General features: G+C 40.5%; 1 protein-coding gene across 3 annotated transcripts in view; it reads right to left on the reverse strand.

Annotated features, from left to right (window-relative positions):
• The window catches only part of LOC116941580 (CUB and sushi domain-containing protein 3-like), a 442,102-nt gene extending 422,826 nt beyond the window's left edge, over window positions 1-19,276 (reverse strand). For all 3 annotated transcript variants that reach the window (XM_032952771.2, XM_032952770.2, XM_032952772.2), the window contains exon 1: window positions 18,978-19,276. In XM_032952771.2, the coding sequence (XP_032808662.2) occupies window positions 18,978-19,155 (178 nt within the window). In that variant the 5' untranslated portion in view covers window positions 19,156-19,276. The remainder of the gene's footprint in view (window positions 1-18,977) is intronic.
• Window positions 19,277-26,594: the final 7,318 nt, after the last annotated feature.

Raw genomic sequence — 26,594 nt, forward strand, 5'->3', positions numbered from 1 at the left:
CTTGAACTCTAGAAGGTTCAACATTTTTTGACTGAGCCAAAGCCGCACTGAGTGCTCAGACTATTTTTCAGCAGAGTCCTGCATTGGGATGTTTGGCCAACGCCAATGATATTCTACGCTTGTACCTTTCGGAGAAAACTGGGGGACCCGGTAGGAAACCAATGCAGAACCGAGCGAGAGCTTACAAACTCGACGCAGAAAGGTGCCCTGGTCAGTTAAAAAAAAACCTCGGTTAGCTTTGCGATGAGGCAAAAGTGTTACTGCTCTGCCACCCGGCTGACAATTGATGTTTGACTGTGACAATATTGAAACGTCAATAGATGTGCGATTACGCAAATGTGAAATCCCATTTTGAACACCGCGTAAAAATGAGCAATGTCTATGCGGCGCCTTGTGTGACGTAATGTTAACATGCCATTATCCACTGCCACCGACATAGTTCGTGCTGTATTATGTAACCTATAGAGCAGAAACACTTTTTGGTATTCACTTGACGTGCTAGTGTTAAACTAAGCTGTGCTAATTAAACGACGCTCCATTCAATGGCGCACAGCAGAGACAAAAAAAAATGTGCATTTGCTTCTTTCCAATCTGTACAAAGATCCTGCTCCCAATTATATGTACATTAAACAAATTATTTTATGTAACATAAATGTCAATGGTCTTCATATCTGTGCGTGTTAGACTTTGAGTATTTGCCTGACTTGTTGGACATAAATATGTACATCTCATGAGGAAATGAGCTTGCCTTTAAATTGGATGTCTTTCTTAGAGTATATGGGCTTGCTAATAGTATGTTAACGGTAGGCAAATGTGTCCACTCCAAGTCAATAATAGCAACAGTTAAATCCATCACATTTTAATGGATTTTACAACAGCGACCATCAAACCATATTTCATGGTTTGTCATCACGTAAATATATTAGAAGTTTGTAAAGTATGAAGAGGATCGTGCAGAAACACGTTTGGCCAGTAAGACATGTCTCCTGTGTCGAAGCACTAAATAATCAAAAATCGTCAAACGAACATTCATGACCTTGTAAAAGCAACCAAGCAGTTGCAACCAATATCATTAACCCACAAATATGTTTAAAACCGGAGCGATCGAGTTTAGACAGACACTGCATAGTCATTTGCCTAACCTCTGAAAGATAGACGCGTGAGTCGCTGCTATTTCAATTGCAACAACATTATTCATCTAACAAAAAAAAGGGGGCGAACTAACTGCTGCAAATTTGCCAGCATTCATATTTATATGAAAAGAAGAATGAAATGGCAAAAATGCCACTCGCTCAGATGCACTGACCCTCCTAAATGCTGTCTGGGACATGTGCTTCAAATTGTAACTAGCGGATCACCGCGGCAGTGCTTGCAAGGGAACTGTATTCCAACGACACCACCAAGGACATCCATGTACAAGCTGGCAGGACACACTGCAACCAGACGCAGAGCTGACCCAAGGCAACGTGATTGTGCTTATAAGAAGCAAGGTCGCGAAGTAGAAACGTGTTCCGTGAAGCTGAAGCAAAATTGCAGAGGATGCGTGGGTACAAATGAGAACCTTTCAAATAAGTTTGGGGGGGGGGGGGGGATGTGTGTGTCTGTGCATCCCATCTCATCGTTGCTCAGTAGCAAGGGCTGTAGCGTATTCACCTTCGTTTGATACAGCACTGGGTTTTTTTTTTACCTTGAAGATAAAATAACTGTACACTAAAAAGGGGCCAATTTACCAACATTGACAATTTGGAAAAATGCTATTTCAAATTTGACACAGCTCTATGATACCAACGTATAATTACCAATGTTTACCATCAGTCAATTATCCAGTATTCTTATACCCTGGAACATTTCCAAGTAGAGGTAAAATGTATAAATAATCTATGCACAGTTGGTAGGTTATCTAGGAGTAAACTAGCAGTTAAACTGCAAATAACCTGCCTATTCAACAATGTTCTAAACCATACAATATACGTGCACCTATAAAAACTAAATGGGGGTTTTATCGTAGCTCAGTGGTTAGTGCACTGCGTCTGAACCTGGTTACCCAATTTTGATTCTTGGAAACGGCTAACATAACTAGTGATTGATATCGGAACCAGTGCTGATCCACAATCCGATCTTCATCTCGCACTGATCAGTATGATGAAGTATGGTCAAACAATTTGCACGACCGATATGGCATAGGGAGGCCTTTATCCTCACAAAAAATTGTACTCTAAATTGTACGTTTTACTGTATTAATATTACTAGAAAAATAAGCAGCATTTCACTCTTTGCGCTTTCAGCAGTGCTCAAGGCATGCACTGTTATGTCCATGTGTGCTGTGTTAGCAGCCATCATATGCTGCCTCTGTATTTGATCTTTAGCATCAAGAATAATTAATTTACAGCCCATTATATGAATTATCAGTCCACTTGTGTCCCAGTGAATCGTGAATTGCGCGATGAAGTTACGTTTGATTGGGACCTCCCTTGCCAGTATCACCACGAGCTCCCAATGTCCTGATAGTACATTGTCTTTGTGCTGTTCCCCTTTTGGCGCCTAACACTGTTTGAGACTAGGCTCTAAACAAAAGCTGTCTCTGGTGTGGACCAATCCGTTTTAAAGACAATGCATATACTACCAGAGCATGCATTTTTCTTTGCATGTTCATCACAAGTATGTGCTTAATGCAGACATGATTCTTTGCAAAAGGTTTCTGCTTGGTGTTTTAACATCTTAAAACCTGTTTTATTGCCAGAAAGGGGAAAAAAGTATTCTTATATTACGTTTGATTACCAACCACAGGACACAGTAGGAGCACCTGTTCTGCTTTTACAAAATGGAAATTCTACATGGCAGTATTCATCTCATATTATGCTTCGTATTGGTATATCATGGTGTTTATGTTAAGCTGCAAGGCTACCTTCAGTTGCTTTGTGTTGGGTTTTTTTCACTGGAAAGTTAGTTTGGCATTTGCACATTCACTCAGTGGCCAGTACCTTTGAAAACCACTATTGGCTATTTAATATTGTAAAATAAATTAGGAATGCTGCCAACCATTGCCTCTGTAGAACACTATGGTTTGCTATGATCTTCCCATAACACTGAGCAAGGCCAGCTTGACTTTAAAACTGGCATGAAAAGGACTCAATAAAAAGAAAGCTAACCCTCTCAACTGCCCTCTGATTAATCTCATGGAGTTACAGTCACCAGGGGAGCTGGAGTATGAAGCTATTGTATGTGGGTTCGCTTACATATTCTTTAAGGCAAGGGAGCACTCACATTTCAATGTATCAAAACAATTCACACGATGACCTAGCACATATCCAGGTCGTTCCCCAGTTCCTCATTAAGCTATTTCACGTAGACATAATTTATGGCTTCTTTTCACTGACAGATGGAATGTTTTGGATTATTGATTACAATAATTTATGTAAATGTCTGCTAAAAGAATGGCTCTACTATATTTGTACAATTAAGGTCATCATCATCATCACACATAGCACAACATAAAGTCGCTGTTCTTTAAATATATTTAATTCTTTACATAGCATGATGCATAATTCAAATTTTCTATAGTTTTCCGACAGCAATGAATTAAAATGAATTAGTTTTGCTGTGAATATTTCTCTGCATATTATTGCGATGGGACTTTGGAGTAGCTGTGACATCTTAGGATAATTAAAGCAATCCTGTTAGGGCATGTAAATCATTGGTTGGTGGGTGATGTTGCAGTCAAGGAACACGCCCCCATTCTTTTCAAATTGAGAACATCACCAGTCAAAGCCCTCTCTGCTTTGCTCGTGACCTAAAACCAAAAAATCATTCGTGAAATTGTATCTGCTCCTTTGTGAGCCTACAATCAGCACCTTCCGAATCAAAGAGGTCACTACAATGCTTTGGAAAATATCAGTAAACATATCCTTGGCAACATCATCTTTCACTTATGTCACTTATGGCTATTGCTGCCTAATTTGTACTATGGAAGAAAATTGATGAGACCATTTTGTGATATCGGTATCTTTATTAATTTCATAAATATTTAAATAATATCTATACATATTGGAATGATCAACATCTATATGTGTGAGTGTATTTGTGTATAGTATGTGTGCGTGTAATATATGAGGAGCGTTCGCGCAGTGGTTAGCGTGCTGTGCTACAAACCGAGCGACACAAGTTCGAATCTTGCTCACAGCCAACATCGGTTTTCCTTCCAGAGCACCTCCGTAGAGTGTGACAGAAGTCCTATATACATGAACCGGTTCTGGCCCTATACTCGGTCAACTTAGCCTTTAATGAGTAACTTCTGCGTTGTGGTAAACATCAACACTGGGGAAACAAAGGCGGCCGGGCGTAGTGTTGGCCACCCACCCCTTTGTGTTCTCTGCCGGCCTTCATAGGTGCTACTCGCGAACAGCACTTGCCCCAATAGGCTGTTGACGCCACATTGTAATACATGAAAACTACGTGCATGGATAACTTTGTCAAACATACATACATATAAATACAATTCAATACATGACAGGTCCCAGATAAGCATAACAAACAGGAATATTTTTACATTCAGAAACCTTCTTTGAAGAAGGCACTATGGTCAAACTGTGAACATGTCAAGAGATAAAATATATATTAAACCAGCCAATAAAACCTGTACAATAAAACCACGTAATATTATAGATATTGAGTAAGTATATGAACAAATACATGTCATAAATTAACAAAAACATACGTTAAAATATTTGTTTTGTTTCATTGAGGTAAGCTGTAATAAGAGTAACATGCAATTAATTCTAATAATGTTGATAGAAAAATATAATTTGGGAATCATTGGGCGAATTTACTTATAAATATAATTCCATATAACTGAAATGTCTTTAAAAAAATATTCCACAACTCCACTATAAAAATGAAGATGAAATGCATTAAGAGGCCTGTTCTCATCATAATCCTTAGCTTATGCCACTCGCTGTCAAATATATAGATTTTTATTTTTGCTGAAGCTGAATAATATTCCAAGCTTCAGCCCCAGTGGATATTTTCCAGCAAGAAAAAAAAATCCTGGACTGCGTATTTTGGTTGGATAACATATAACTACTGCCAATCACTAGAGGACATGGCGATGCTTTATTATGATTAAGATCAGGATCTCAGTAGCAGTAGAATCAGTTACTGTATATGTATGTTCATATTACAGTGTGTCCGTACGTATTTATTATTGTTGTGCCGACTTAATGAAACAACAGCCATATCAAAGGCAAAGATCCTCTGTACAGCCTGTAACAGACAGTCGGGGCAGGTTCTGTTAGCGAGCACCTATGCAGGCCGGCACAGCACACGAGGGGGTGGGCGGCCAGCATCACACCCCTTTTGTTTGCCCAGTGGCGCTGTTGTCGCACTGCACCAGGTACTCGTTTGAGGCTGAGTCTACCTAGGGGAGGCCCAGAACCGGCTCAGATAATAGTCACTGGTGTTGACCGTGAGCGGGAATCGAAGTCGGTTCGCTGGTTCGTAGCGTAGCACGCTAACCGCTACACCACCTCTCAAACCATATCACATCCACACACACGTGCATTTATACGTATTGTTAGTACGAGGCATTTACCTTAGTCCTACTCTACAATTGGTTATTATAGTCATAATGACGTGTTACAAATGGTTGATTGGTTGTCAAATCTAGATGTTCTGTATATTGTGCACAACAGGCAACAATTTCTCAAACAATTTATAGTAGAGCATTCTCAATTTATATGCTATGAAAGGCCATTGCCTGAAACATCACCTATTTATAGTTTTCCTTTTATGGCAGTGATATTGACTAATGTGTTGAGTTTTTTTTTCTCTCCGGGTATATAATCTTGGAATTGCTGTTGTGTTGCTCCCCAATTGTATCCCGATTGTGCTATCGTCGTCACGTGATGAGATCACGTGTTAATTCAGATATCTAACAGAGCAGTGCAGCCCTTTGTGTTCTTTTGCGTGTGACCCACAGAAGCAAATATCACAAAACTACGTTTGATATACCTTCACATGACCTCTGGCCCACACAGTAGTGCCGGCACTTCCCCACCCACTTTGTCACTGAAAGTAATGTTGGTTTGAAAGTCAAACCAATATTTTCAAATCTCAAGAGCTGGAATTTATCCAGATTAAGTGCAACAACAAATTTAATGTGATGGGATGTGTTTCTTCTTTGTGCTGTCATTAGTGATTAGGCTTAGCTCACCATGTAACTCCACATGGGAACCTGGTTTAACGACTCGTGAATATTTGGATTCAAATACGATATCTCAGTGGTGCAAGATCAGCGCTCTTACATATATGTATGTTGAACTTCTTTCGCACCGTATGCAGCGAACCGGGCTAATCGGAGGTGTGAGAAAAGGAGATCAAATTAAAATCAACAAAACTCAGTTCTAAAGAATTTACATTATTGAAAAGTGCACAGATCCAGTGGCTTCATAATTTCGGAAGGAAGATTATTCCAGACGGCTATGGAAGCACATTTGAATGCGCGCGATGCAGTGGCCGTCTTTGTTTGATGGTTAGCCAAAATCTGCAGTGAGAGTAACCGGAGTTTCCGTGATGGTTTATGCTCCTTGACGAGATCAGCAAGATATTGTGGTTGATTTGTGGCCAATGACCTGTCAGCCACCCAGCTGGAATATGTTGACTTGCATTTATAAATACAACACAATGCAATTCTGCATTCATAACAAATTTAAACACCACTGCATATCACAACACTGGATAAAAAAAAAACAAGACACGCACATTATCACATCATATGGAGGAACAAGGCACGTTGTAAGTGAAGCGATTTACTTAAGCAGAGGGTTAGGGTGCTAGAGAAGATAGTAACTGTGCTAATACAATTATTTGGATCGATAAAAATGGTCAGCTATAAGCAGAGGAGAAGAGGGAAGTCGTGAGCCTGGACTTGAAAAGAGGGATGGCATCAGCTGTGCAGACAGCTAGAGGGGATGGAGTATAATGTCATGGATGTCAAGCTGTGTTCTTGGTTCAGATGAAGCTAATCTCTGTGTACCTATTTCCTTATGCTTCATTTTTAATGCCCACTATTTTTGATGTTGCTCTGTTTCGGCATGTAATTAAAACATGGCATGTACTCTGCTTCATATCATTCTGTTACGGTGATAGAGGTTTAGAGGGTAGCATTATTGACCCGGCAAAAACATACGTAGGCATGTAATTGCCAGTGAAAATGAAAGGCCATTGGCAAGGTTCTTAATTAGCTGTGCGTTCTAATTGTCTGTGATGTAAAATGATTTCACCGTCAGTTGATGAATCACATGTTTTGGGGAAAAGAGGAGTAACCCAAACATGCTACTCTTCATCTACGGCTCGCGCATGAGCTGCATCATCCTTGAAAGAGGGAGGCAGTCTCTGTTAACCGATTTCAACACTGTGCAGGGAAAACCTTTTGGTGTTTTACATTCCATTCAGTTCTGCTGAGTGAACCTTCTGTTGGAAATTAACGTGTCCGGCATAAGACAATGTGCGTGTGATGAAGCCAGATCTTGAATTTCAGCAGGAACACTTTCCCCAGGAGCTTCTGCCGCCTATTACTGCTGTTAAGTTAGGCTGTAGAGCTCCTTTGAGGCAGTCAGGAAAATACCACAATTGTAGGAGGTTTTGACCTAGGTCATGACAACCCAATAGGGCTCCTTTATTCCAAAGGACCAGTGTTGGACATGCTCTGACATTGAATTCGGGGTCACACACACATGTAGGGCATTTGGTAATGGAACATTCCATATCTCTTGCCACGACAGATTCTCTCAGCTATAATGCCATGATAGAGGATGCTGTAAGTATGTCGTGCAACTAATTACTAACCAACGCGAAGCAACGTAAGGTCTACTGCTGGGCATACAGGTGGTAACAATTATGAAGGGCAATTTTAATTTCTTTAGGGATATTCCTATTTCTATGAAATCATAACATCCCCAATTCCCCTACCATTCCATCCTTTTCTTCCTCCCTCAAAACCTCTGCACCTTTAGGGGTTATTTATAGTTAGAAACGCTCCTCCGGACCACCTGCTAACTTCCTTATAAGCAGGAACTGCACATTGCGCATAGCATTATATGTATAAATTAATTTTGGCAAGCAACTACAAGTTAATCTTCTCCATAAGGAGCTTTACGGCATGTGAAAAACATTTGTCCTTCCCATGGTCCTGACCAGCGTGCTCTGTTAGTATTAATAAAGGAACAGGTTTTTAATATTTTAATTGAAATATAAATTGTCCAGTCAGGTGCCTTGCTATTTGTATAAACTGGGCAAATAATAATTTTAAATTAGCATAGACGATTCAAAACTTTTCAGCCATGTACATAAATTGTGTCCACCGAAAAGCTAAAAATATATACATTTGGCAGAGACCACCATTTGACAGTGGACAGAACGTGGCTGATGATGATAATGTATGTGAACAGCGAATATGATTACCAAGTCAAAATCATTTATATTTCAAAGCCATTGCCAATCCATGATGAAGGCATCCAAACACCGTGCCAGTCATGGGGGTTTTACCATACATGACCATGCTGGTCAATGCAGGTTAGTGACGCCGGGGTGATGGATTGGACTGGTTCAGATATCACTTAACACTAATGTTAGATGTGGCCGGGAATCAAACTAAGGTTGCGATTTTTGCAGAGGGGTATGCTAACCACTGTGCCACTACTCCACCCTCAGTATGAATTAAACAGATTATATAAGACAATGCCTTGGATATTTAACAGCGTTTAATTTTCTTCGAGTATTGATTAAAAGTTGTTGGTAACTGAGGTGGAGCCTTCCCAGTATTGGACATAGCCTGCGGAAGATTCCATAAATGGGCCAACTTCACCTCACGTCGCTGCTTTTGCAAATGCACTAATGGCACAGATCCTCGAACGATACTCGAAAGGCTCTGTCGCATGAGGTTCAAGGTGAGAGGGATGTCGTGCTGCTGCGATGTACGAGGCCACCAACCGAGAGAGAGAGAGATTCAAAGACCGAGTCAAACGAGTCAAAGGGCCGGTCGGCGATGGGCATGCGGACGGGAGAGCAGTCTCAACCCGGGGGGATGTACAGGTGACCTCCGTGTCCCCACAAGCGAGTTCACCAGCGAAATAGGTGCGCTGCTTCTAGGACATTTAAGGGCAAAGCCTTCTCCGCAATGAACAGATGACGCGTCTCTTTATTTGTACATTGGCAGCTGCATTCATGATGGAAATCTAATTTGAAGTAATACAATAACTTATCGCAATTCATACCGCAAACGTGATTTTTTTTGTCCCTTTTTAGACAGGACTTCTCGTGGCAACTTTACTCATATGCTTGAACACTCGCGGACTTTATAGTCTGCTATTCTTGTTTTAAACAAATTTTACAATATGCATTTCATAAAAAAAAAATCAGGCACAAGTGGACTATTAACAAACACAATGTGCCAGTGGTGGTCTATTTATGAACAAAGGGAGTTCAATATCTTAAATGGTACTTCACATAGCCAATAGGGCACAGGGTCTCCCCTTGTTCTGAGAGGAGAATTGAGATGTCGGAAGGAACAATGTGACAACTTGCCTGCTTTAATTATTCTGCATTCCTTCCAAAGCATTATTAACGCTTTGTAAACTGGAAACCTTCCCATGAAGCAACTGGCCACACGCTTTGAATGTGAATGCGCACACCTAACTCGTACGTGCTACTTTGTGATCTTAAAAAGATGCTATTCTCGAGTCCACTACAGTATATTGAATCCAAATTCATCCTCATGAAAAAAAATGTATGCTCGGACGGCGTAACATAAGTATGCCACCTGCTGATTTCTTGTGTGAATATGGAAGGCTCACATCATGCCATTGCAGGCTATTTCTATTATGTTCCTGTTCCTTGAATCAACGTGGGGTTGTGCATTCGTATTTCTGGGCCAATGGGTGTATCACTTGAAAATATGGACGTGAATTTATGACACATTTAATTAATGTGCGGCAATCATAATAAGGCATACAATTAACGATGCATGCAAAGTTGCTGTGGTAGTTTAAAAACACATTTAATGCAATCGCAAAGATCTTGTTATAGCCGTGCAGACTGATGGGGCCAGTACCCTTCTTGAGCAACTATTAAGATTTGAATGATGAACAAAGGGATGGGCGTGGCTGGCACCCCTCTGTCGCATTCGTATCCCGAATGGTGATGTTACACACTGCAACAAGTACCCTGTGACACTATTGTCAGCGACTCGATAGCTCATGTACGGCTAAGTCAACCTAGGGGAGGCCCGGGAGAAGTTCTAACATCACTTTGTCACGAGCATTGGTTGTGGCAGGGAATACAACGTAGGTCACCGGGGTTTGAAGTGCAGCAGACTAACCACTGTGGCACCATCTCCCCCTCCTCCCTCCATACAAATATCGTTTGCGTAGCTTTTAATGGACTGTTAGGGCAAGTGCTGGTCGCGAATACCTACTAAGACCAACACGGCACATGACGGAGTGGGTGGCTAGCACCACACCTGGTCGCCTTTGTCTCCCCAGTGCCGACGTTTAAATACCGCACCAGATACGCATTTTAGGCTGACGAAACTTAGAGGAGGCGCAGGACCGCTTCAGATATCTGTCACTGTTATTGGCCATGAGCGGGAATCGAACGCGGGCCGTCGGGTTCGTTGCACAGTGTGCTAACCTCGCTATGCTACCGCTCCCCACAATGATACGCGCACAGAGACATGCATAGAAAGCGAGTCAATAAATTTAGGTTTTCATCTCACACAATGTGCCTTGGAAACCCTGGATGTCCAATCATCATTATCATCTAATACATATTGTAAGCTTTGCTCAGGCAACAACATTTTAAAATAAAATTAATACCACTTGTTCAAATTACCTACATTTAATCGATAAATAATGGAAAGTAATATATTATGCATGCAATTAGTATCAATTATTAATAGGATGTGCTCAACTTACTCTCCATTGAATTTGGCGACATATGTAGCATTCATTTATATCCTTCCCACGTGTGTAAATAGGAGATAAGACTTTAATGCATTGCCCACATGCATCATACTTTCTTCTACATTCGAAGGTCAGCATTTCAGAGCATTAGTCTGACAAATCCACTTCATGCGTTGGTCACATGTGTTATTTCCAACACCTTGCTCAAGCAGAAATCAATACTGAGCACATGCTGATAGCTGTGTACCCAGCTAATTGTCAATAAATACTAATTACTGCATGTTCATAGATCAGGCAAGGGCATCATTGAATGCATTAAAATTTTAAATAGTTACATTATGCATAGGTTATGAACACCTAATTGTCACCATTACCAGCTCTGGGCATTTGCAGAGGGTTTTGTCTCTGCAGTAATCATCAGAGAATAAACAGTACAGCAGCCCTGGACATTTTTTTTATAATCCAGTAAACATATATTTTATGATGGATCCGTTTGCAGGATTCTTTTATAAATTGAACGATTAACCTCAATGCCTGCTGAGACCCGAAGTTATTTAATTTAATGTAGCCTGAGAGAGTTTAAAATGTCCATGGTCAAAAGTTTATTCGTGTCACGAAGGGAACATATTTGTCTCCATTATTTATTCATGTACACTATTTGTTCAATTCGGTATAGTCCAAACACGTAGTCCAAAAGCTTGATGTTATGCAAATGGAAAATAGGTACATTATGCACAAAGTCAAAGCGTACAGCACAGGTATGATGCCAATAGACAAATGATCCAGTGAAAATATGCACAGTAATTACAATTTCCTGACAAGATTTTGAATTCATACAGAAACATTATTTAGTTGTATATCCATTATTGTAAAATACATTGTTGTCTATGAGAAGACATTAACAATTTTGACAATCCATTGGTGTGTACAGCACGCAACTGTTGTAAGCATCAGTTTATTCCTTTCATGACAAAATATATATTGGGTTCGTAATTTGATTGAAAAGACCATCAAAAAACGGCTCGTCACAATAGTTTATATTGAATTATATTCAGAGGATTATTTTTTTCATTTACTTGTGACATTTAATGTGATTACTGACCTGTATATTGCTGGGTTATTTAGAATTCAATGTCGTCGTTGTAGTCTGCATATTACTGAACGACTAGTCAAGCACCTGATTCCACGAGGCCTCAGAAGCTAAGCAGGATTTTTTATAACCAGGATGGAGCTTTGATGGAGAGCCACCAAGCAGAAACATACGAGTGTAATAGGCATTGTGGCATGTAGAGGGCAGTGCGGAAAAAAATCAATCAGTGCTCTTACGACATTCACCAAAATGCACTGAGCAGCATGGAGGAAGTATGGTCAATTAACCCTCATGAGGGCTAAATGGGAAGTCCTCGCCCAGTAGTGGACAAAATGGGCTGAGCATGCAGATCGTGTATTCTGTCTGAGAAATAGATTTTTGTCCACCTCCACTGGGAAATGGTCGAGAAAGTTAGGTTGAAAATGGAAAGACAGGAAGGTAAACACGTGGGAACGGTATCGTAGCACAAGCAATTAAAACGTATAAAGGGGGGGAGGGCATTGGGGGCAAACAAGGGCATCGTGCTGTATGAAATTACCACTTTCCCAGAATGCTCCATTTGTACAGCACTCATGTGGCTCATTACATATAAAATTACCCGTTAGTTTGTGTCGACCGCATTGGTCAAGCGTAACATCCTCATGGGATGTTATTCGAAACAGAAATTGAGAGAGCAAAAAAATGTGGAAATAACTGTAGGTGGGTGACAGAGTATGCTGATTAGTGGTACGTTGCCACGGTTAATGCGGCTCACACACCCCCACCCCACCCTTGTCCACCCATTTGCACTACTGGGTGGACAGGGACGGCATAGGAGAGTGTGGGGGGATTAAATACATTTGGCCATTGAACTGCGACACCGGGAGGTCAAACGGAACCGGCTACCACAAGGCGTGCCTCGATGGCGAGATGTTAACTACTTCGCCCGGTATACATGAGGTCGCAGGTTTGATAGTAGTGTGATGTATGTCACTAAGAGCTACTATACCCCGACCCCTTCATCACAATGAAATACCTGTTTGACTTACACCATAAAGAGCATAGCATGAACGCACGTTTTCCATTAGAATATCACCTACAGGGCATCATATTATATATATAGCAAGGTCAATTTCACCATTAAGACATGCATTTGGTTGTGAGATGCAGTATTTGAACTGAGATAAGATGTGGCTAGGTTAATGAAAATTGAAACATTAGACAGGGTTGTTACAATTATGTGCAATTGAGCGTTTTTATGTGAAAAATATGATATTTTAAATGTCATGCATTGGCCAAAAAAAAATAATATTGGCATCCTGTTAGGGTCCTCAAGGTTTGTATATGAATCAATCGGCTTGGTATAGGATTGTATAGGAACAGCAGCAGCCTTATGTATTGATTTTTCCAGGAAGCAATGCTGACATCTAACATCTCGTTTACTCTGTGAATCGTATGACACCATAGGAACACATTGATGATTCATGTGAGTCGTATAATGCTAGGGGAACACAAAGACCAAGATGTATGTATATATAGATGCCTTGTAAATGGCAGAATATGAATGAAAAAAACCACAATATTACATTGTCGTGGAACAGTTCTGAAGTTTTTTTTCATGCATAAAAATATCGAAGAACCCCTGACTAACGCCTCCTTCAAGAGTAGCATGTCCCTTATCTGTGGTGAAGTCGTGGGGGGGGGGGGGGGGGCAAGTTTCCATTTGAGAATCTGATAATCCCTAACTATCCTTGCAAATATATCTTTCCATCTGCGGGGAGAAAAAAAAATCACAGATGAATGCAGATTGCAGTAAAACAAGGTCTGCGATAACGGAGAAATCTGTGGATTGGCCTGAGCCCGTGGACAAAAGAAAAGATAATGTAATAGGGTTTCAGATGAACGCAGTTCTCTTGTATTTGTATTTGTGGTAGTAAACCACAGTGGATGCATTAAACCCATTCATCAGCAAAATGCATACGGTATATAACACACTCTTTACAGCTTAACCAATGGATTTGCTATATTGCCTCATACATGCACTCCAATGCCCAGCATGTCTCTGTCATCATTCACACGTTCCCGGGTGCGATCATTGATACTTAAAATACGCTAGATTACAGGACCTTGCCACCAACAACTGTCCACTTGGTTACAAAATATTGGTGCGAGCTTTACGCGCACTTAAAATGTAAAAAATGACCCTTGAAACTAAATTTCCTCTCATGTACGCGTCCACGTGACTGAGAGCACCGCTGGCGCAACGAGCAGCTCGGCGTGCAATTGTGTATTACGCAAAGGTCGCGTTAACACGGAGCGTGCCCCATTAGCGGTTCATCTGCCGGTGCGCGTATGCACCGTTAAATTTTCAATACATGCGTTGGTCGGGCTTTCAGGGGGCGCCCATATCATTTCGACAATCATGCGTGAGCGTGCCAGTGCAATATTGTGTTCGCGAAGCAGCAGGTGGGAGCCTGTTAAGTTGACTGTCCTAGGCTGCAGGCACTGCGCAGAGAAGCTTATAGCAGGAGAATGTCCAAAACCACCAGCCAAAAAATTATTCACATTCACATAGCAACTTCAGTTGTAACGTTAACCCATCCCCCTGGCAAAGCAAGTCTTGAAAACATATTTTTGCGACTCTAAAACACAACTTGTGAAATGTAAAAAAAAAATCCCAAGTGATTTTCTGCTCAAATGAGCATTAAGGTGGTGCTAATCTCCTGTTTTATACAGTCCTAAGCTAGCGGTGGAAATTCCACGTATCTATGGCAGGCGTGAGTCTATCCATAGGACAATCACTGATGACTTCCCCACAAAGTGGTACCTATTTTACGGATCACAGAGGCATGATGAACTGTGCCAACCACCAACCAGGATTTGAGCTCAGAACCGTATGATTGCGAGTTGCATGGTCTACCAGGAAACCAACTTGCCAAATGAAACATGAATTAGTTGTAATAAACTAAACATGAATTAGTTGTAATAAATTAAACAAGGCATGCATATTTTGATTTAAAGCTTTCGTGACTGCAGGGATTCATATTCTTGGTTCTTTCGGTAAAGTCACGTAGAATTTTATTGTTTTATGTTTTTATTATTTTATTGTTTCCCCTTCTACGTGACTTTACCGAAAGAACCAAGAATATAAGGCATGCATAATTCATTGGGGTTTATATTGATCAAAGTAAATCGTGACAATTGTTTTAGGAATGCAGAAGCATTATTAGACTTCAAACTTATAATATATCACGAGTAGATATGTTTCATATGATACCTATGGGTGTCGTTTCATGTGCACAATGATAAGATGCTCTTCTTTTAATGCTTTTGAGATGTTCGGATTACATTTCACAAGATGGACCATGATTGCCAAAATAATCCATATTGTTTGGGCACGCTTACAATGATTTGGTAAAATAAACAATTTGACACAGCGATCGAGTGCATAACTATAATAAATTAATGTTAACAAAGTAATGTCTCGAAAAAATATGCAGAGGAACCAAACATGAAAGCTAATCTTCTGAAATATCATTAGGATTCACAGTTTACTGCAGCCCTTTTGCAAATAAATACGCTGTAATGGTGGTTTCATGGAAAACGCAATGCATATGAGTATTAGAATTACACGAATAATTTGCATTAGAATCACCTCTTATAACTAGATTGCCTATGTGCATAAGAAATTCAATATTTTTTTACAGCGTGGTGTTGTTTTTTCAGGCATAGTGTGGGGTGAGCATTAATACAGTGGTGAGAATGTTATGCTATGAACCGAGCGATATGGGGTTGATTCTCAGCAACTGCAAATACCATTGTCTAATCCAGCCCTAGTCATCCCCTTCAACCAACTTGCACTGACAAGTGAGTTGAAGTATAATTAATCAACCCCACGACTGACATAACATGGGAATACCTTCATCCAGGCGTGGATTGACAAGGACCAGACACATGTAGGTGTATTTATTTATTTATTCAAAATTTGTTTCATATTACTTGAAAATAGTAATCAAGATGCTAATTTCAGTATTCTGTGGGCTGCCATATGGTTGACACTCATACGCATCTTTTTTGATAGCATTCTCGAAACACCTTGTATTCATTAACACGTGGGATTTTGCACATCATTCAGCGGCAGAATATGTGTGGCACATCCTGATTGATTGAATTTGGAATGTGTTGCTGTCTGCTTTTGACGAGCCAAGGTGAGAATAACAAAAAAACCGCAGGTTTAATTTGAAAGGATACGATTCTGGGGTGCACATGTGAAAACAAGGGTAAAAAAGCATAGCCAAGGTGAGAAGTCATGGGCAGTGGCCTTTTGCAGGAATTTATATTGTGGTACATAGCAGGGAGACAATTCGTTTAGATGGATTAGCCCATGGTTGCATATCATCAGTCATGGGCTTGTTAGCCACGTTCATAATCATATCCACTGGGATGAGCTGGTATATATATTTTTTTGCTCTATATAGAATACTTACATTTAAAAAAATACCCATCCAAATAGTTTATTAAGCAAATTGAGGCTCGTCAAATGGTACAGACCGGTAATATGATTGTCCTGGACAACAAGATTGATTGCCTCAGGACAGGGACACAGTATACCAATATTTCTGGAATCCTTCCATTTCCACTCATCTTTCAGCCGATTGCGACATACAGGCAAGAAATGTACACAAATAACATCCACCCGCCCCCCCCCCCCCTCTGTTCACACACAATAATGGTTGCACAATAATAGTAGGACTGACCATAATGCTGACTGAAAATAAATAAGTTTTTTTTAATAAATTCAGTTTCATCACAATGGTTAGAAAAACAGCTGCAGAAAAAACCCACACTGGAATACGAAGATATAAACCCTGATTTAACCCATTACATTCCAGACAACAGCGCTGCAATGGGGTAAATGCTCATTTCTTCTCTCCGTGTTGCTTGTCTGCATAAAGTAGCGCCAATAATGCCCTGGAAGTGCGCTCCCATGTAGCTGAGAAGCTGCTACTGAAATAATTCATGAGGATTTCTGTTTTTTCCCCTCCAAAAAGATACAACATCTGTGTCGAGTGCATGTTTTTAAAATCAACTTATTATTGTAAGAATGTTTTTTCCTTGAATGCTTAAACAAATGTCACCACAGGTATTTCTCTAATTATGTAGAATTTCCCATAACAGTTGGTATGTCCCTTAGGTTTTCAGATACATTGTATGTGCATCTTTAGTTTTAAAATCGACCTAGCTACTGAAATTATTTTTAAAAAATAGTACATTGAATGCTTTTGGGCAAAGCAGAACATAGACTGAAATATTTTTAGGCATAGCTTGTTTCATAATTAATAACAGGGTTCATGTGTTCATTTATAACAGTTATATGAGCAATTGGCATGCATATCAGGAGATAAATATGTGCCCTTTATCATGAGCGGGCATTTTTAAAACCACTGCTGTGGTGGAATGTCGTAAATTAGCAAATTACCATTTTTGTGGAAGAGGACGTTAGGTGGCTAAAAATGAAGTGTGATACAAAACATACGAATCTATGAATTATGAATAGACCACGCGCAATTCAGTTCTCATGTGCCACGAGCCGTACTTGCATTAAAAGCCTCGAGCTAGAGTCGACACTCATACGGGGTTTCTTTTATTTCAGATGAATCGCATGGCACTTCACATGAGCTTTAAATTAAATAGGACAAATTATGCTTCCCGTTTTAAGACAGACAAGGCGAAAGCTTTCCTGCTAAATGAGCACATTTTGTTTATTATTGCTGCAAGGTGCCGATTGACGTGACGGAGCACGCTGGTCTTGCTGGATCCGACTGCGGCATGCTTTGATGTTTTTTTTCTTTGAGGGATTGAATCAGAAATTATTGTTAAGCTCAAACCAAACCTGCATTTTTAGCAGGCTTTGTGTTGTTTAACATATTCGTGATCAACTGGCGGTTTGTTTAAAGTGGTTAGAGCCAGGCTTTGTATAGTATAGTTGCGACCTCCATTCAGAATGCATACAGCCAATCCACTTTTTTTGTTGGAATTATACATGGTTACATGTACACACATTTGCATACAGTAAAACGTATACACGCTCGCATGCCTGATTAATAGCTGCTCGTACATCATGCTTATACTTTTATATTACATATACGTTGCATGTATATTTATATATTTTTAATATTTCGTTCTGTAAATGCATAGATACATGCAAACGTAAGGCACTTTTGTATGTACCTCCAAGAACACATTCATATGTATGTTGAAATATTTAGGCATATGCAAGAGAACCTGGAAATATTTTCAACAACAGCCTCCAATCAACCAATTTAAGAGACGAAGCCGCGCAGTTGTGCTTTATGTCTCCATCAAGCGAGTTGGGGTTTTTTTTTCTTCCACTTTTTCATCTCATTACCAATGCAGCCACAAGCGATGCCATTTGCACGCTACTTATGGAGAGTTTACGTTGATGCCAAGCCCCTGGTCGCAAGGTGCCAACATCACACTTTTCAGCACAGAGAGAAAAAAACAGCTTTTGCTTTCTTTTAGCCTTTTTTTTAAACTGACAGAAGCAGCACTCCCATTGGAATAATGCAGATTTGTAGTTGTGCCCGGCAAAGAAAAGAGATGCCAGAAAAGAAACACGTTTAAAAAAAAAAAACCCTGACTGTAATCAATTTCAATTTATCGTCGTGGAGCAGTACAGAGATTAGTTGTTGAAAATCTATAGTGGCGTTCTCTTCGATAAAGTGAATTCAAAAGTACAATTATTGAAAGAACTACAATCCGTTCCTTTTAAGATACGACTCCCAAATCTGACCAGATACCCGCTGGGTCGGCTATGCGTAATGTTGTACTCGCTTCATGTTTCCTTGCTAAAGCAGCCGGTGTACACAGGTGCAGAGCTTAGAATGAACGGAGCAGGAGGGGAAAAAAAAATCACACACACACAAACTCACCTTTTGCGCTCACGAGCATTCCCAAAACGAGCACAAAAACACTTGCGGATTTAACTTGAGCCATCGTCTGTGCCACTTGCGAGAGAGGTGGGCTTCTGTGGCTCCCGCGTCCCGCACTGTTAATGCCCTCGGAGCAGCCGCTCTTCGCGGCAACACATCTGCGACGTATCGGCAGCATGTCACCGATGGAATGTAGGAGCCAGAGCGCCTGAATCACGGAGCTGAGCCGCGAGAGGGATGGAGCGCCCGTGACTAAAATATCCAGCAGGAGCGCTTGCGGACGCTACCATCTGGCCGGGGTGGATGGGTGGGGTGGGAGAGAGAAGGCAACTCGCGCTGTCATCTCGCGCGCCGAGCGCAGACGCATGCAGACTCCCAGTGGCTCTGTGCACGCACAGAGACACTTTGGTGTGGAGGGTGGGAACGAAAAATAAACAAACGTCAGCGACAAAATGTGCAAGTTCGTGAGTGCTTACCGCCACTTGGAAAATTAAACCACAACATCCGTACGCGTTAATGTATTTAAAAGACAATATGTTACAGAATATATCATAACGATTCCCCAGGATGTATTGTAGTGAGTTCCATTATAAATGATTTTCGTGTGGTGGTGATTTATATTCTCTGAAATGAAAGTCTTCCAGCCTTTCTCTGGGCATGAATATTATATTTGTCGATATTATACTTGTCAAGTCCAACGCGTTTGCAGAATAACATAAGATTTACGTTATCGTGGAATTGTGAATGTATGCGCCTGACGGTTGTAAGAGAATACACTCCACGCCGTTTCCAGGAGCATAATAATAATAATCCGTGGTCTACTATCTCCACCTACAGACGACATGCTGAAGCATTCTGCTCGTGTCGTGCAAGGTGGTCTTAATGTCCACATATTCAAACGTGCCCACTGTGAAACATTGAAAGGTACAAGCTGAAATTCTCTTGCCATGTTTTGGCCGTTGTGTCACAACACGTTTCACAAAACCTGCAGTGCATTCTTTATTCAAAAGCTATACTCAATACATACATGGAGCATGATGAGTCATATTTATTTAATTTGTCTTGGATATTTCAGATGCGATCTATAAATAAAGTAGCATGTCCTGTGCTGTGAGCAACCGACTTTCATTGGATCGTTAATAGCTGATTTTAGTCCATGCGGCGTGCTTAGTTATACAGTGAATTTACTTGGTAAATGAAAGCAAAATGTGCATGAATTACTGCTACATTCTTTAAAATCGAATACGAATGCATACTGTGCCGTGGTGACATTCAGATGACAGTATATTTACATAGTTAAATCCCAGACAGAGGTTAAGTCAACCCTTCATCATCCCTCTGCAATCAATAACATAGAGCACTAAGTTTTGGGAATTCATCAGTTAATGCATAAAGATACATTGATTTGATAGTAATGTGGACCTTTATTTGGCCACTGGCTCAATGATAGCGTGAGATGAGCATTGCCCCAGCGCTGGTTTGAGCACACAAGTACATGTGACCTTTTTAATGTTGGCTCTCGTTTTTATAAAATGTTGTACAAATCCATTTCACAAACTGGAGTTTGAAATAACCACAAGTCTTCAGAGCCTCTTATAGGGAAAAATTTAATTGGCCACCTATTGTATTGTTTAATCTTCACACACGTATGGCTCATTTGTGACTCTGCTTACAAGATGTGCACGCGAGCTTCTGATTGCTACCTAATGTAGTCCCATAGCGACGATGGTACAAAATATTCTTGCTCTGCATCTACCAGTGCTTTCTATATTACATTTTGAACTTCATTTCAATTGCCATGCGTGAAAAGTTTGGTTTCAATGCATCTAAATCACTTGGTTGCCTCTTTTTGTAATGTGTGATCTGTCTTCATCTCTGAGCCAAACTTTTATCTAGAATGTTTGGAAAACGAGTTTGTATGTTATTTTATTTTTAAAAGACAGATAAAAGGTCAACTAATATATGGAGTTGATTACTTTAGAATCACATTTGACATTTACTAATTTAAGGGATTTGCTCAAATATGGAAATATGGCCAAAGGATGACAATGTCCCTTTTAATTTAGAAAAATAGTTAACATCATCCATAGGATTGGCCGGTACCAGCTTCGGATGCTCTCATAATGCGGTGTGGCATGATAACAAAATCTATCTTGACCTATATTCTGGCCTGTATCAGGATGTATAAGGTATTCGTAGGTCATCCTCAATACAATGCATCCCTTGTACCTTCCTTTAAGAATTTGCCATTGTTTGCCTCTGCACAATAAACATAACTCAAGTTAGTGCCGTGACTGACTGACAGGTCAAGTTTCTTGTTTAGAAATCAGATTCTACAAACAAATATACAACACAATTAACATAGAATATATAAAATAATAAGTTGTATTGTTACTGCAACTACTGTATTGTATATTTTTGGTTCTTTCGGTAAAGTCACGTAGAAGGGAAACAATACAATAATAATAAAAAAATAAAAATATCAAACAATTAAATTCTCACAACGTTTCGACTGCAACACAAGCAATCATCATCAGGTGTGAAAACCACAGGACAATTTGAAAACAGTGGCGGTTATTTTTAACGTTAGCACCACGGAGAGTGATCTAACAGTTTGTTCAGATGGACGAGTCCATTTATGTTCGGAAAAGAGGAGGGGGGAGACGAAAATAATGGATGCGGTCTGAAAGCCACTGTAAGCGTGAACAATCAATTCAGACCCGAAATGGTTTATCAAATCCTTCCAATGATTGCTAAGCCAGAATCCATCTTCTCGGTTTAAATTGTCTCTGTGTTTGTATATGTGGATAGCCTCATGAACGAATCTCTTATGGTAACCAGATGGCTTGCAGAGAACCTCTGTCTTGGAGAAGTCAATGTCATGTGAGCCTACTGAATTATAACAGTGATCTGCCATGGCCGAGGTATTGGTCCTACCGTGTTTAAGGTCTGCTTTGTGTTCACGAATGCGGTCCGAGACATGTCGTTTGGTTTCTCCAATGTAACTACTACCACAGAGGCAACTTAATTTGTAGACGCCAGGGTACTGTATGTCAGGAATCACATCTTTTACAGACGAAACCAGATCACGGATTTTATGAACTGTGTTGAATCGGACCTGGATCTTGTGTTTATTCAAGATTTTGGAGATCTTTTTTGTGATCCCCGCAATGTACGGTCAAGTGATGGTTTTGAAAGGCTCCTCAAGAGGGTCCTTCTTCATGGTTGGAGTGATAGCTTTGCGGATTGTGTAGTCGGAGTAACTATTAGCCTTAAGTGTACACCACTTTTATCAAAAGGGCCTCCACTAGATGTCGTTCCAGAGTGCCCCTCTTGAGAGCAGTGTGGCCTATCATTCCATGCGAGCCAGACATTTTAGAGAGGTGGGAATTGCCACAATTGACCCCACCACGTGTGACACGTGATCTGTTGACCATTACACCACAGCAGCACTCCATCTGATAAAATGATTGGCAATAAATTATGCATTATCGATGTATGCCATACAGTACATTAGTTTAAAAATAATGAGTCCATTCAGTTGTTGAGATGCTCATGAAACCGGAAAAAATATATACCGTAAATGTGAATGAGTTAACCAATACATACTTCACTTGGAATGGAGCTTTCTACAAACAAACTGAGGGCACCCCAATGGGCTCCCCCCTATCTCCGGTTGTAGCCAACATTTTCATGGAGAAATTTGAGACTGACGCCATCCAGACTGCCACTCTGCGCCCAATCTTATGGAAGAAGTACGTGGATGACACTTTTGTCATCTGGCCACATGGCCGGGCTGCTCTAGACCAATTCCTCGACCACATCAATTCCATACACCCAGCCATCAGATTTACCATGGAGATCGAAAAAGATGGCAAGCTACCTTTTTTGGATGTCCTAATAAAAAAGAGACCTGATGGTTCAATGAGCCACTCTGTCTACAGGAAAGCTACCCATACGGATGCTTACCTGAAACCGGATTCCCACCACCATCCATCCCAGAAGAATTCCCTCATCAAGACTCTACACCATAGAGCCCAATGCATATCCGACCAGGAACACATAGCCAGTGAACTCAAGCACGTACACCAAGCTCTTAAGGCTAATGGTTACTCCGACTACACAATCCGCAAAGCTATCACTCCAACCATGAAGAAGGACCCTCTTGAGGAGCCTTGCAAAACCATCACTTTACCCCACATTGCGGGGATCACAAAAAAGATCTCCAAAATCTTGAATAAACACAAGATCCATGTCCAATTCAACAGATTACATAAAATCCGTGATCTGGTTCCGTCTGTAAAAGATGTGTTTCCGGACATACATTACCCTGGCGTCTACAAACTAAGTTGCCTCTGTGGTAGTAGTTACATTGGAGAAACCAAACGACATATCTCGGACCGCATTCGTGAACAAAAAGCAGGCTTAAAACACGGTAGGACCAACACCTCGGCCGTGGCAGATCACTGTTATAATTCAGTAGGCTCACATGACATTGACTTCTCCAAGACAGAGGTTATTTTCAAGCCTTCTGGCTACCATGAGAGATTCGTTCATGAGGCTATCCACATATACAAACACAGAGACAATTTCAAACGAGAAGATGGATTCTGGCTTAACAATCATTGGAAGGATTTGATAAACCATTTCGGGTCTGAATTGATTGTTCACGCTTACGGTAGCTTTCAGACCGCATCCATTATTTTCGTCTCCCCCCTCCTCTTTTCCGAACATAGATGGACTCGTCCATCTGAACAAACTGTCAAATCTCTCTCCGTGGTGCTAACGTTAAAAATATCCGCCACTTTTTTCAAATTTTCTTGCTGTGGTTTTCACACCTGATGATGATTGCTTGTGTTGCAGTCGAAACGTCGTGAGAATTTTATTGTTTTATATTTTTATTATTTTATTGTTTCCCTTCTACGTGACTTTACCGAAAGAACCAAGAATATGAATCCCAGCAGTCACGAAAGCTTCAAATCAAAATTTACTGTATTGTGTTGCAGATTCAACGTTTTCAAACGTAAAAAAAAATCAGGAATATTATAACGAAAGTATAGGAGTGAGTTTAATTGATAGTAGTAATAACTTGAGTCAAAGTGACAATTTGTGTCATACATGTCTCTGCTTTAAAAAACAAACCCACTTACCTCCGTCCTCATTAACGTCACCATGTAACAGGCTGGGTGAGTGGTGGCGCAGTGGTTTGTACACTGCTCCATGAACCTGGGAGAAGTGAGTTTGTATCAACTGTGGCTAACACCAGCGGCGGGTTTCATCTGAACCACGTTGGGTCCCCCCCCCCTCCACTCCCAATCAACAACTCGTACTGTGTAGTGTGGTGAAGTATGGTTAAAAACACCTATGACTGGCATGACATGGAGAATACCTAGCAGTTGCAACATCAATCCTGCCGAAAATGCCGAAAATGCATTGGGGATGCAGCCCCAATTAAACAGAATGCATTTAGAATGCGCAACCTGCTACATCAGTGGCACTGGTGACAGAAAAAAGCACGGTAGTTTTTTTTTATTTTGTTGGCAACTAGAGATGATACTAAATACCAATCCCATACAACACAATGAGGAAAGTGTTCACGCACTCTCATGTGCATTGTACTTCTCAACTATGAACTTAGCTCGTGGCTATCGGCGAAATGGGGAGGCGACGGGGGGGACAGTTTTGTGCTACCGCCCAGACTATTTGAATTCCGGATGATACCATTTGGTCTTGTGTTGTGTATTTCTAGGGGGAAGGGTGGCATCGGAAAGAATACAGGTTGGGTAAGGCGGGTCCACATGTCTAGAAACTGCAGGACTATGTGACCTATATAAGAGTGTTGATGCCAAACATCGGGAATGTTGATTCATTGCAGGGATGTCCAAGGTGTAAAACACATTTAGCCCTGTGATGTGCCTTCAGGTTGTAGCATAATTATCGAGACATGCAGCATTAAAGGGAACGTAGTGTAGTGATGTTCAGAGGGATTTGAGGGTGTTTCGGTGTTTGTGTTTGAGCCGATATAACGCTGCTGTTAATAATGGCTGTAAATAAAGATGATGACTGAAGTAAATGTATATGCACTTTAGAAGGCATGCTTAATGCAACATAAAAGTGGGACTGCACTGAAATGGGTGGGGGAATGGTAAGCATGTAACAAACTAACGGCATGATTCAACTGAGCATGAGGTATATGTGCATGTGCACATGTATTGACCCGATGATTGGCATTGGGTTTAATGGGTGCGCTTTCAAAGGTAGTTGTTTTGTATTTCATTTTTAAACATTTAACAGTTCAGAGAAACTGTTCCTTTTGGCAGTCGTGGTGAATTGATTTGCGGTGACACGCCAAAATAAAAGACACCCGCAACGTTTGACATTGCGTTTTTCATGATTATCTACACAAATACATATACAAACCTGATTATAACACCACAATAGCCTAATTTTCGACCATGGCCCCTCCTCATAATATAAATGCCTCTTGTTTGATATCAAACACATTCTCCACTTTTATTTGTCCAGTATTGCTTTGTCATTACATGGTCAAGCCTCGTTCCTAAAACAAAGGTGAATTGATCATATGCCCCACTAGACTTTATACACTTTTTATTCCCTGATTATAAAATTGAACGTTGTTTTCACTGGCTGTTACAGGGGTTTAAATACGCATTCCTTGATTTGCGTGGCCTCTGTGTAGTACACATAACACACAATGCATGTTAACAAAAACTGAAGCCGCCGCTTGAATACGATGCATTTTTCACTTCATATTTATGATTTGGACTTCTGCACAATTTTTCATACCGAAGAATGTATTAAACCTATTTTCCCCCACTCCTCCCCCCCCCCCCCCACACTTATAATAAAGATATGCTCTTTCAAAGAGTGAGCCAACATCATGATCAAGTAAATTTTGCACAATGTCTGAAATATTTTATCACTGCTTCCAATGAAACTCTTCGAGTTACAAAGTATGCAGTGATCCTGGGAGCACAGAGTAGCCCATACTCCATTCCGTGTGGAAGCTTAACCTCTGAGAATTCAAAAGGGCTGTTCACGTAAATTTTTCTTCAGCACACTCAATTAAGTGAAGAAAACAAACCTATTCAAAGTTACATTTTGGTAAAAGTGTAAATCACCCGTGCTGGCCACAAATAATTGGAGATTTGCATGCTTGAACACATATGAAATGTATGGCTAGTCTTGATTCTTTTAGCAAATATTCAAAGCTAAATATTTAATGCTGGAATTTAGACCAAACAAGGTTCCACCTGGCATGGGTGGGAAATCTGTGATCATCTAATGGTCACTTTATTCTTGATTTGAAGCTTTCGTGACTGCAGGAATCCATACTCTTTGGTTCTTTCGGTAGTTACACCAAAATCAACAAAGATCCTACTAACTGCCTGGCTACAAAAACCAACAATATCATTACCAGTTCGACTTCTCTAATCGAACCATTAAAACGGCTCTCCTTAAAACCTTCTGCTACTAGACCACCAGATTCTATGGTCTTCCTAAAATCCATAAAGAAGATACTCCACTTCGGCCCATCGTTTCCACTATCAACTCACCTACCTACAAACTGGCCCATTTTCTATCTGACACACACTC

Source organism: Petromyzon marinus, chromosome 12, assembly GCF_048934315.1.
Source record: "Petromyzon marinus isolate PM22_M1 ecotype Great Lakes invasive population chromosome 12, UKy_Petmar_22M1.pri1.0, whole genome shotgun sequence".
Lineage (NCBI taxonomy): Eukaryota > Metazoa > Chordata > Hyperoartia > Petromyzontiformes > Petromyzontidae > Petromyzon > Petromyzon marinus.